This window comes from Stylophora pistillata, chromosome 2 (assembly GCF_964205215.1).
Source record: "Stylophora pistillata chromosome 2, jaStyPist1.2, whole genome shotgun sequence".
Classification (NCBI taxonomy): domain Eukaryota; kingdom Metazoa; phylum Cnidaria; class Anthozoa; order Scleractinia; family Pocilloporidae; genus Stylophora; species Stylophora pistillata.
Window position 1 is genome coordinate 52,773,136 of NC_142520.1, and position 13,419 is coordinate 52,786,554.

The 13,419-nt window shown below is 37.9% G+C and overlaps 2 protein-coding genes across 2 annotated transcripts in view; both read right to left on the bottom strand.

The window, feature by feature from the left end:
• The window catches only part of LOC148740292 (uncharacterized), a 118,634-nt gene that overhangs the window by 71,159 nt on the left and 34,056 nt on the right, over positions 1-13,419 (bottom strand). The window lies entirely within an intron of this gene.
• LOC148740296 (uncharacterized) lies at positions 373-2,803 on the bottom strand. Its single transcript, XM_088750573.1, has 2 exons — positions 1,998-2,803; positions 373-834 (listed from the first exon to the last, which is right to left on the bottom strand). Exons 1-2 carry the CDS (start codon positions 2,494-2,496, stop codon positions 407-409), a joined length of 927 nt encoding a protein of 308 aa, XP_088606699.1. The 5' UTR covers positions 2,497-2,803; the 3' UTR covers positions 373-406.

The following is a 13,419-nucleotide window of genomic DNA, read 5'->3' on the forward strand; positions in this document are numbered from 1 at the left end:
AAGAAAATCTCAAATTTCCTTTAAGTTAAGAGAAGACACCACTGGAAAAGCAATTGAAGAATGGAAAAATCAAAAGATGGCCCTCATTTTTGTAGTAAAATTTTTGCATGTATGCCTTCATTCAAGATGTTTAAACAAAAATTACTTGCAGTTCTTTTTTACCTGATGTGTAAATAAAATTTTGTCTCACCTAAACTTTTGTGAAAACATCCAAAAGAAACTGAGACTGTTTCAGACACAATTCTAGATGTAAGAAATTTAGAATTTTCATAGAGAAAAGAATTTTAAAAAATAGCAAGTTGTAATCCTATTCATTCTCTTTAAAAAAAAATATTTCTCAAAAGGCTAATTCGGCTGCTTTCCTCCCATCTCCTTTTATAAAATTCTCAGCATTTTTATTAAACTCTCAAACCTGCTTTGACTTGAAAACACCTTCAACTTCATCTTCTAATTTCAGTTCTCCTTCTTTGGTTGTCTCTTCCTTTAAAAATTGAGAAATATCTGCTCCACACATTCTGCCAACCACAATCTTTGCTACATCTTTTGAACATTCAACCAGTCCTGGTTTACTCTCCTTGGTCAACTGCCAGTTCTTGACAGCTTGGTCAACATCAGTTTCACACTTTGAAGGATCCACTTCAATCCCCTCAGTACTCTGTTCTTTAGGGTCAAATGGAAGGCCTAAAAGACTCTTCTTCAGACTGGTTTTACCGGCGCGATCCTGACCAACCAGTATAACACGACCACGGTAAACTTGTACATATCCATCTTTTAAAGCCTCTTCATAAGCCAACTGTGCTGCTGGTCCTTGCGCTCTTTGTCTATCCACATGGTCTAATTAAAAAAGTAATCATGATTGAGCCAAAGGAAAAAGGCTAATCAGAGGAAGTTGTAATTATTATAATAACCCTAAAGGAAAAGCAATTTCTGTTTTTATAGGTTTCAAACACAATCTGAAAAAGGCCTGATAAGTCAATTCAATTACATGTCCTGTATGCATAAAGTTAGAAACTATGCTAGTATATACATGTAAAAATCTTTGCATCGGTGAGTTAGGTAAACACATACACAATGACTATTATAAACTGACTCAATGAAATGAAACATTAAGAGTAAATTGATTTTAATGTGACTGATCAAACTAAACAAAGGCAATAATTGATGTCAATTCTGCCAAATGGTGTTTGGAAAACAGAAAGAAAAATCACATTCCCAAGACGTAGCAATTGATAGATTCTAAAATATTACAAGGGCAGCATAAATTATGGTGCAACAATTATCAGAATAACTCCTGACCAGTTAAGACAGAAGTTTTATTCTCAATAACCTAAACTCTCATTTCAAAATCATATTAGTCCATAAATTCTGTATGATGAGCTAAATGTCGTTACATTGTTAATAACTTACAATAAAATAAAGCAAAAATTATGGAGTTACAACTTACAGTACTATATATTCCTGGATGAGAAATGATTTGTAATAAACTTAATTCTTCCTTTTAAAATTAAAATCAAATAAACAAAAAGCAAAAGTTACAACAGCAATTCCTACAACTGTGAAATAATTTGCAATAAACTTCTTAAATTCCAATCAACTAGAAAGCAAAAATTACAACTTACAATAATCCCTTACTGTAAAATGATTTGTAATAAACTTAATCCCTCCTCAATTCCCTCTCAAATTATAGTACACTGTAGTTCAACTTAACTTTCAATGTCAGCCAAGCCATTAAAATAAACCTTTCAAAATATAACTAAAACTTCCAGTACAAATGTCATGTATTTCTAAAGTGATGCAACCTTTGTTCGATCATACAGTATAACTGTGACAGCATTTACTTCATTATTCTTCTCACGATTTATTATAAAACTATTGTCAGCTGCCTGTAATTATCAGTAACAAGCAGCATAACCACTTGCAAGTCAACCATTAGAACCAATTTAGTAAATAATGCACATGTAACAACATTAATGTGAAGAGGAATTTCCTTTACTCACCTGGGAGATCTGAATATACTCTGTGAATCTTATCCTTTAGCTCCATAACACTTCTCATTCCTTCAACTGTAAAAGGATTCCTATACACAAACAAATAGTCGAGTTTCTTCAGCTGTTTTATAGCTGGACTCAACACAGTCAACTGGTTGTGACTCAGCACCAGTATCTTCAGCTCCACCATCTCCCCAATAGCATCAGGGAGGATGGTTAGTTTGTTCTTTGAGATGTTCAGGCATCTGAGTTTTTTCAGCTGAGTCAAACTTGTAGGGAATATGGACAGCTGGTTTGTACTCACATCAAGGTACATGAGATTGTTTAGTTTTCTGATACTTTCAGGTATTGTTGTAAGTTTATTCTCTGACAGGTAAAGTTGCTCCAACTCAGTCAATTCAAACAAAGCTGCGGGAAATTTATGCAAACTTTGCCTCCAGAGATATAAACTCTTTCCTACCATCTTTCTTCTTAACTCTTCTTTAGAAAGAAATTCCATTTCATTCATGGGAAACTGTCAGAACAAAAATAAAAGCTGTCATTAAAGGTGAGTAACTTAAACTAACTTGAACAACAACAAACATATGAAACATATGTATGAACTGCGGTTATGAAACGGATATGTGTACGATCCTTCGCAGTAAAGCACTATTTGAGCAATAGTGAAAATCAGACCTGAAAAAAATTTCAGGCCTGTACGGGATTCGAACCACTGACCTCTGCGATACTAGTGCAGCGCTCTACCAATTGAGCTAACAAGCCAACTGGGAGCAGGCCATCAAATTAATTCGACATAAACCCGTAGATGATAAATCAAACACGGGTTTATGTCGAATTAATTTGATGGCCTGCTCCCAGTTGGCTTGTTAGCTCAATTGGTAGAGCGCTGCACTAGTATCGCAGAGGTCAGTGGTTCGAATCCCGTACAGGCCTGAAATTTTTTTCAGGTCTGATTTTCACTATTGCTCAAATAGTGCTTTACTGCGAAGGATCGTACACATATCCGTTAAACTATTTTGCTCTTGAATTATAACCATTGAACCAAAAATTGAAAAAATGAGGTTTATAATTTAACTTCTACTAAACCAAACTAATGAGTTATATTTTATTCCTCTAAGTACAATCTTTGGAAGCCATCCACCCTTCAGTGTTCTTTTAAACACTCTGAGTAAACACTGCTTATTTGTAAGAGCTCTAGTTATTTATTTTCATGTCAGACATTTTGACTTAAGTCTCACTGTATAATTTTTTTTGTCAAAAAATAAACTGCTTGCGTTATACATGTTAACAACAAGGCTATTACGAACAAGAAAATACTTGAATTTTAAAACAGAGTTCTCCTGACTCTTTAAAAACAACATGAAGATTACTTTTACTGTAAAGGTTAATATCTAACAGGAAAGAAATCATTAGTGCAAATCTATGGTTGGTTATGTTTGGATGTGATAACCTTAAACAGTTGTAATATAAACCAAAACATGATTGATTTCCAAGCTGAAAATATTCAAACCAAGTAGCTATTTCCAGACCTGTCACTTCAATTTATCCCCTGTTGATAATGTTTTCATTTCCAATTGACACAGAAAATTACTCAGAAGATGATTCTGATTCTTTAACAGAAACTGATTTCATAAGTCCTTCTCTCTGACATAAGTTATTGTTTGGAATACGAAAAAAACAGAATAAGAGCCTTTTTGTGTTTAATTATTTTTTGTTTTTTAATTCGTTTTTTTTTTTTCTTTTTTTGAAGAGTTTGTCACCCAGCATGATGCATTTTGAACCGTGGAGTGTAATTTACCAAAGTATTCGGATCTGGGACGCCCAATGATAACGCAAGTATTTTTAACATAACATAACATAACATTTATTAAGGAAGCTAGAACGCAAATGTAAAAAATACATCCTGAAAAGGGAAAATCGTGAAAATCGCAAGGTTAGCCCTGTATAAAAACAATTTCCCTTACTAAAAACATACAAAAGATAAAATTTAAAGGCTAGAGATTCAATAAATATTCAGTAAATATTGTTGAGGGGTTTTACCACTCGCTTGGCAAATTAACAAGAAGTACTGAGACTCTGTAATTTTCTTCTTTATTCTCTCTCTTGTTCCACTGCTTATTTCTACTACTTATTTCTACTACTCTCAGCAAGGAGTGCTCCAGTATTAAATACAAAAATCACAGACATGTTTGGGTTAGCTAACCGTGGGAACTTCCAAAACAGGATGTTCAGTGTGGGTAAAACTCAAGGTCAGTTTTACCAACTCAAACATGACCACCTAGCAAACTAGTTATCTTCAACCATAACAAGGGATTAAAATGTCTAGCACGGTAAGTGCTGAGCCAAGTTCAAGCACACACTAAAAATAAATCATCAAAACTATAGATTCATCAAAATAGCACGTAGGGGCGAAAAGGCGAGACTTAATAAAACAAAAGCTAAACCTAAAAATGCTTGAAATATCGAGCCTTGAAAACGCTCTACAACATTCCTCCCCGCCTAAATTAAGCATCGTCCTCGATGCGGACGGTAGGGAAATATTACATGGAAAACTCAACTTATCTAATACAAAACAATTAAAATTTTTTTGCTGTTTGTTTTGTTTTGTTTTTTTTTTTTTTTGCTTTTTTAATTAATTCAATCGATACCTATCAATTCGGTCACAACCCAGTCGAACGGTTGTTAATTAACTGCCTAAAGTGGTCTATGCTATCTGCTAACAAGAGATCGCCAAAAACGAAAATCCCATCGTACTCGCGCGACGCGTGAACTAAAAGGCTACGGGCTACTGAAAGGTGATTCCTCATTTTCAAAGTGAACATTACCGCACAAAGCTGATTTTCTTCGTACAAGGGGTAAAAATTATCAGAAAGGGGGGCCCGAAAGACATGAGTTAAGAACTGTTCATGAACCATGAAGTAATGACTAATATTGACAAATTCAACTAGGTCATCAGTGTCCCAATCAATGGCACGTCCTCGGCCAGAAAAGAAACTTAAGAATAAATCAAATGTTTGCCATGGAAAATATTGGTCTACATGGAATACGGGAGTGACCTGTTCCAGGGGCTGACTCTCACATCGATGTTTGAAGGTTGCGAACAACCCGCTAACCGACGCTAGCTGGATGGCAGTTAATTCATCTAATACTCGGGAAAAATGAACTAAAGTTAAAGTTATTATATAATTCATTATCGAAATAGAAATAGTTTAGTTCAGTTCAGTTCCTTGAATGACTTGTCTTGGATAGTCTTTACTTCTTTTCTCTCCGGGTTTGTGTGTTGTACAACTTTCTTCTGCGGATATTGTTTTCAGACGGTTGATCCTTCTGTGCTTTGAACAATGTGTGCAGGTTTTATGTTGGTGACTTTCTGCAACTGCTGTTGGCAAGGTAGGTGGGCTGGCAGGTATGGAGTGTCGCACAGATATTCTGGAGATGCACCGGCAAAGAATACAGAATACTATGAAATTCACCACTGATAGACCAAGTGCAATGAACGTAATATACTCGATGTAAGTGAACTGAGTAGTTTCCTCTATCTGATCAATCAAACTGTCTGCCTTCTGCAAAGTGCCACTGAGCTGGCTATCATAAAGTTGGAACAACTCATCGAAGTTGTCGATCACTGTATGATTAATCTTCATAGGTGGTGGGATGGTCAATGACTTATGATGTAACTTCAATGTAGGAAAATCATCTGAGTTGGGATCCCACTGAACATAAGAAAGTGTGTCCGTTGAAAATAATGGTAATGACACCATTAGTCTTTGGGGACAAGTGCCCAAACTAGTCTCCATTCCAATGAAGCTAACGTTGCAAGGGAAGTTATAGATGGCCAACGGAGAAATGTTAAGTTGCTCGCCATTGCTCAAAGCTAAAGTTCCAGAAGTGGTGGAGAGAAAATATCTGCCTCCAAGATGAGCCAATGGGTGGATATGGTCGCACTTCGAAGTTGGTTGATGGTTTCGCGGGAAAGAAAGTTTCAGGTCTGGATTCCAAGCAAAACCTAACCATTGCAAGCTAGAAACTGTCTTTAATACATTCTTAGGGCATAAGAAACCTACTTCACTTCTAAAACACCTATCTAATCCGTCTAAAGAGACTACCTGCCTTGAATTTGGACAATTAATTAAAGCAAGGTTTGTGTGTTGGACAGGCCCTGAAAAACATTTTCCCGAAATATTAAATTTGAGTGGAGTCAAATGTTGTACGACGCAGAAACTATTTTTATCTGTAATCTCTGGTGCTAACAGTAAGATATCTACAGTCAAATCCTGACCGCTGTGTTCGACATCGACCATTGGGCTAGCCAGAACAGACAAACCTTGTTCTAATGCTGTTATAGTCAACCTCAATGAATGATCAGTAGAAAGTTTGGCAGACAAGTGGGAAGACATAAACTTAGGTAAATCGGAATAACCTACTAATGATTTTTCATGTAGATGGGATATCTGACTCAAAGTATCTTGGATTTCAAAAAGTCTTAGAAAAGCGGCAAAAGCACGATTAATTTCAGCGGTATACTTAGAAAGAAATTCCATTGTCATTCCTTCGCGGCATTTGGCTGAATTGGAAAATTTTTCTAGCTGTTTCTGCCAGTCATTAAAGGTACTTTGAACCATTTTTAAATCCTGAGACAAAAAGTTTAGTTTGCTGTTCATCTGATCAGTAATTTTGAATAAATACACAATTTTTCCGTCGAGAACTCGCATCATACTTTGTGAAATAGACATAGCGTGAGTTAGAGCTCTCAGAGTGGTCTTAAGGTTCTTAATGTGGTTATTTTCACATTTGTGTCCTATCCCGGTCCAAATTGCACGAAAAATACCTAGAACACCTGCGTGACACATCCAATTCGAACGTCGCGTACGACTCTGTCCTCGTAACCACTGTCTTTCGTCAACTGAATGACCGCGACAGAATTTTAACGCCCAAGTTTTGCATTCAGAAACGGAGCTCTTATAGACTCTTGGGCACAACATTCTGGAGACTTTTCCTACCATAAACTGGTAATACCTTGGCAAATATGTGTCGCACTCCACTAGGGTTGAAAAGCCTGGTAAAGAAAGAAGTCGCCGAACGACCTTTTGGAAGCTTCGAACTGTCAGCAATAATTGATCGAAAAACTTTCCCATAGGCGCGGAACAGGATGTATTACTCATAGAAAAAGTACTCTCCATTTCCGTAAAATTAAAGACTGTGTGAATATCCAAAAGCTTTGTCTCGGTATAAAAGGTAAGCGGTTTAGGGGAATGAGCAATCATTAACGGGGCGGGGTAAAATTCTACTTTCTGCACGAGGGAGTCAGAATTTTGAGCATGCGTCATACAAAATTGAACAATAACAAAGGCAAATGTGAGATAAAGCAATGATCGGGATGCAAAAAATTTGCCTAAAATCTTGAAATTCTCGAGAAGAACAAAACAGAAATAAATTGATTGCGTGGGAGCTAGTCACTTCCTCGAATTGTTAAAATTATCAATAAGTCGTCTATCCAAAATATTTAGCTCTGGTTCCCAAGTTGACTGATTTTTGGGAAAGTTATGCCACTTAACTAGGTATTCCATTTTGTCTTTCTTTTTACGAGATTTAAGAATTCGCTCAGCTTGGAAAATTCTATCGTCGTCTTTCTCTGAGGAATCCGAACAAGGCTGGATCTGATTGTCTGAATGTGAACTTGAATTAGTAATATCTGAAACTGGTTTAGGACTAACATTCTTATCGAGAGGAACCTCCGACTCAAAACAGTCATCTGGAATATCAGACTCATCCAGGTAAGGCTCATGAGGGTCGTCCACTAGTGGAGGTTCAATTGGTCGTAAAGATGGATCGATAAATGGCTTCATTCGATTCGCATGCACGGCAAAGGTAAGTTTCTTATTAGTATCAGTGCGCAAACGAAAATGAACGGGAGATGATTGCTCTACTATTCTGTATGGTCCTAACCAATTGTGCAAAAGTTTCCTAGATAAACCCTTTTTAGTTCGAGGTGTATAAACCCAAACACGTTGACCAAGTTCGAACACTGGTTCTTTAGTATTCTGATCATAATAATCCTTCATTTTCTGCTGAGCACGCTGCAAATTTTCTCTAGCTAAATTTTGTGCTAATTCAATGTTTTCAACAATTCGTTTGCGGTGTTCAAACACTGAAGCAGTAACGTCGTCATCGACTGGCGGTAAATACTTGACATCCACAGGCAAACGGGGCTCACGGCCATACAGTACATAAAAAGGAGAATCGCCAATGGCTTCTAAAATTGACGTTCTATGGGCAAACAAAACTAGCGGTATAAAATCATCCCAATCTTTTTGATTCTTTGCGACATACATTGAAAGTGACTGACATAAAGTAGAGTTAAATCTTTCAACTAAGCCATCAGTTTGCGGGTGATAACTGGAAGTGTTCACTTTGTGGATACGGAAGACCTTACAAACGTCTGCTACCACTTTAGATAAGAAATTTTTTCCTCTATCAGACAACAGAACTCTAGGTGCACCATGTCTGGCAATGATCTCATTCACTAATAGACGAGAAATTACAGTTGCTTCAACGCTCGGAACAGGAAATGCTTCACACCATCGAGTAAGATAATCACTGAAAACGACGACGTACCTATTACCCTTATTAGAAGGTGGAAAAGGCCCTAACACATCAACAGCTACTCTATCAAAAGCATTCTCCACTGGGATTGGAAGTAAGGGTGCCTTTTTGGTATTCCTAGGGGATTTTCTCATGGAACACTCAGTACAAGACTTACACCAATGTTCAACATCTTTGTACATTCCTTTCCACCAATATCGTTGCTTAACCTTATTGAAAGTCTTATGGACTCCAAAATGCGCACCGGAAACGTGGTCATGCATGTTCGACAAAATTTCAAATCTCAATGCTGGAGGTACAACGAGCTGAGAAAATGAATCCCAAGAATTGCGCTTTCTATTGTTGCCTAAATGGTAAAGTAAACCATCATGTCCGATGTAAAAACTATCAGTCACAAGCAAAAGCTTGCGCGCCGCAGTATCGTCTAACGGTAAAATATCATTTTCTAGGTAATCGATTATCTCACTAAGGTCGAAATCACGCCTTTGCAATTCTCGTACTTTCGCTACTGGTGGCTCGTCTTTTTGGATTGAATTACATTCCCTTGTGTCATAAGGACGTCTAGACAAACTATCCGCATTGCCATGCATCTTACCAGGGCGATGAACAATTTCAAAATCGTACTGTTGCAAAAGTAAAGCCCATCTTGCAAGACGACCAGAAGCATCCTTAACATTCATTAACCAACGTAACGAACTGTGATCAGTAACAACTGTAAATTGGCGATTCTGAAGATAGGGCTGAAATTTCTTAATACCTTCTATTAACGCGAGTGCTTCCCTCTCAGTTGTGCTATAGTTGCGCTCTGCACTAGTCAAACCGCGACCGTTAAAAGCAATCGCTACTTCTTTACCATCCTGGACTTGAGCTAAGGTAAATCCTATTCCTGTAGAACTAGCATCGACAAACAGTAGAAAAGGTTCTTTAAAGTTAGGATAAGCTAAAATAGGAGCGGACACTAAAGCACGTTTCAACTTGTCGAAAGCGACGGCACACTCTTCTGTCCAATTGAAAGAAACACCCTTTTTAGTCAATGCACTCAGAGGATTGGCTATATGAGAAAAACCGTTGACAAAACGTCTGTAATAATTAGCGAGACCTAAGAAATTCCTGAGTTCTTTGAGATTAGTTGGAATAGGGAATTCCTGTACAACACGAATCTTTTCTGAGTTTGGACTAATACCTTCGGGAGTTACGATATGACCAAGATATTCTACCCTTTGTTTAACGAAATCACATTTCTTTGGATTTAGTTTGATATTAGCTTCGCGGAGTCTTTTAAAAATTTCTTCTAAATGGACCAAATGTTCGTCGACCGACTCTGAAAATATAATGATATCATCGATATATATAAGTGCAAATCGATATTCCAATCCTCTCAAAATATGGCCCATAAGTCTCTGGAAACTCTGCCCAGAATTTGTAAGACCGAAAGGCATTACCAAGAATTCATACAAGCCATTGTGCGTAGCAAAAGCAGTCTTTTCTCTGGCAGAAGGATGAAGTTCTATTTGCCAATAACTTGATTTCGTGTCAACTGCGCTAAAAACATTTGTTCCACTTAAAGAATCTAAAGTATCGGAAATCAGAGGTAAAGGAAAGCTATCTTTTTTGGTAACTTTGTTCAATTTACGATAGTCAACGCAAAATCTCATAGAACCATCTTTTTTCTTGACTAGAACAACAGGCGAAGACCAAGCACTAACTGACTCTTGAACAATTCCACGTTCTAGCATATCCGTCACTTGTCTATCGATCTCTTTTCTACCTTCAGGCGAAGTGCGATATGGCATTTGTTTAACTGGTGTAGCGTCACCCGTATCGATCACGTGCTGTACTAACGACGTTCTACCTAATTCGGCATCAGAAAAAGCGAACACATCACGGTATTTACTAAACAAATCACGAAATTTAATTTTTTCATCAGCTGACAGTATACTATCAGACAAGTCAGGCAACTGAGAATAATCACATTCTTCTGGTTCGTCGTCACTACTAAGAGAACAATGACTTTCGCGTAGCTTTTCGTTTGTGTTCAACTCGAAAGTAGCTATGTTGCGATCTATCTCCTCAAAATTAGCTAGACGAGTCCTTCGGTAAATTTTCACTGGTTTAAAAGAAGGATTAACCAACCTAATAGGGATTGTACCATCCTCTGCAACACTAACAAGCTCGGACGCTCCAAAAATCGAATAACGGTGAGATAAATCAGGCTTTGGGACAATCATGCCATCAATACCATACTTATTTGACGAGTCTTCAAGTTCCCCAGAAATCAAAATTTCTGACTGAGGTGGAATCACAAAGCTATGAGAGGCATGGACAGAAGAAATGAAGGCTTCATAAATCAAATCATCGTCGTCATCTACGCGCACACCCTCAAAAGGAAAAGGACTGGGCTCAGAGGGAAAACTAACTAATCCATCCTTAAAATCAACTTTGAAACAAAATCGTTTAAGAAAATCTCTACCCAATATAACATCAAAAGACAGGTCCTCTATCACACATACTTCGAAAGTAAATATATGAGAATCAATAACAAATTCCATCAAAGTCTTTCCTACAGTAGTCAAACGAGAACCATTTACTGTAGTCACACTTTCTGAATCAGGCACACCAAGTTCTGGGTAAGCGTGACATAAGTGTTTTCGCCACACATTAGCGCTTACTGCTGTGACAGCAGCTCCGGAATCTATTAGACATTGAAAATGATGACCCTTTATGCTAACAGGTAGAAGAGCACTTCCAGGCGCAAAAGAAATAGAAATGTCATCAACTTTGTCCTCTACATAATTACTAACGGGCTGTACAAAAGAATTCGCTTCAGCTCTGCTGCTAAAGTTATTTAAAGTCCTCGAGACGGATAAACTTGTTGACCCCTGTTCACTATTCTCTAAATCGCTGCTAGTCAAAGGCGAGTAGTCACTACATAAAGTTTTGTCGCTATCGGCTACCTCATTTTGCTTAGCGTTGTTCGAAATGACCTCCGAAATAACAATATCGTCACTACTTAACACATCATCATTAAAAATATCTGCTTGTTCAAAAACTAGGCTGTTTTCTTCGACAACAGCACTTTCAAAACTTTGAGGCTCTTCTTTTGAGACCTTACATAAACACTCAGGAGTTTTATCCTGAACAGACAAAGCAGAAAGATTCGGCGTACTGGCACCTGAAAATAAAGTCGCGTGTCCTTTGCTAGACACCGGAGGTTGTTTAAGTACTTCCACACTACTTGATATGAGTACTTCAAACAATTCAAGTACCCTAATAACAATAGCTAAAATAATGGACAAAATAATGACGATACTACTCTCCAAACAAGCGCCTTGTTTTTGTCTACCACTCTGCGGAGGGTGACTAGATGAATGTTTTGGTGAGGTTTGACAATTATCTTTGACAATAACATGTTGCGCTAAATCAACTCTCTCATCTACTGAAATCTCGGCAGGCTTGGCTTTACTGAAAGCAAGTTTATCAGCATTGCACGATCCTCCCGATAAATTTCGGTCTACAAGTTTCATTAAAGGTTTTTGTACAGTATTTGACGCCCCCATCACGGGTTCATTTTCTAACGAGACAGGGGCACTTTTCAGTTTCCCTGCTGCTTAGACTGCCAGTCAGAAGTGTTTTGATCCCTATTTTGATAAACATTTTGTCTACCACGACCACGACGAAAATTCCTAGGATCAGGTTTTGAACGACAAAAATAATAGGTATGTCCTTTTCGACCACAATTATAGCAAACGGCATCGCCAAAACGAGACCTGGAACTCCTTGGCTGAAAATTCTGGTCTGAGCGCTGATTATAACCACTGGGTCTATTATTGATATTGCCTCTCATTAATTCGCGGAATTCGTCTCTAATAATTTGTTTCATCTCAGATTTGCTCATGTGAGGGTTTTGATCTGAAGCTGGACCCACAGCACTAATTGACTTATCCTTAGGGTTGATTGCTTTTGAGAGTTCTTCCAAAATTTGCGCTGATACTTCCTTAGGGTTAAAGTCTGCGCGTTTACTCGATCCTTGCAATACTGACTCTTTTAGCTTAGCGAAGTTTTCTGCCGATTCCAAATTTTCAGGTTGTTGCAAAACAACGTATTCGCGAATCTCGGGAATGAGTCCTTGGACAAAGTAGTGTGTCCATTCAGAATTGGGCAAATTAATTCTGGCACAATGTGTTCGAAGGCTATAGGCATAATCTGCAACCGATTCTTTTTCCAGTTGTCGTCGTTGGCCTAGCGCCTGTCTTACGCGCCACTCACTAGCACCGGAGGCAAAATGCGTAACTAATTCCTCAGACAATTCTTCGAAAGACATCTCGTCGGCCCTTGGCAAAGTTTTAACCCAAGCGCTAGCGTAGGCCTTTAAATAAAGAGGAAGTCCTAATGCTAAACTATCGTCGTCCCAACCATTTAGTCTACCGGCCCTCTTATAATTCCTAACAAATTCATGAGCGTCTTCGGATTCGTCACCTCTAAAAATTGGAAATGTAACTGACGATTTTACACCGCTGCTTCTATTTTGTGAATTAACCGAAGCTTGCATTCGTTCGACTGCTTGGCATAACTGACTAACTTGGTCTTCCATTTCTGCATAGGCTGGTGCAAGAGACAACTGATTTGAGTCTAAAGAATTATGTCGACTATTAACAACTGAGTCATTACGAGCCTCGAGAGAATCTTCACCTACATTTTCACGATTGGAAAGATTTTCTCTGGTCTTGACGCTCTCATAAATAAGATCTTCTTCGGAGTCAGAACTTTGGCTACCGGTACAAGAAGAAACTAGAGAACATTCACTAGGTGTAGGAATTCCACAAAAAGC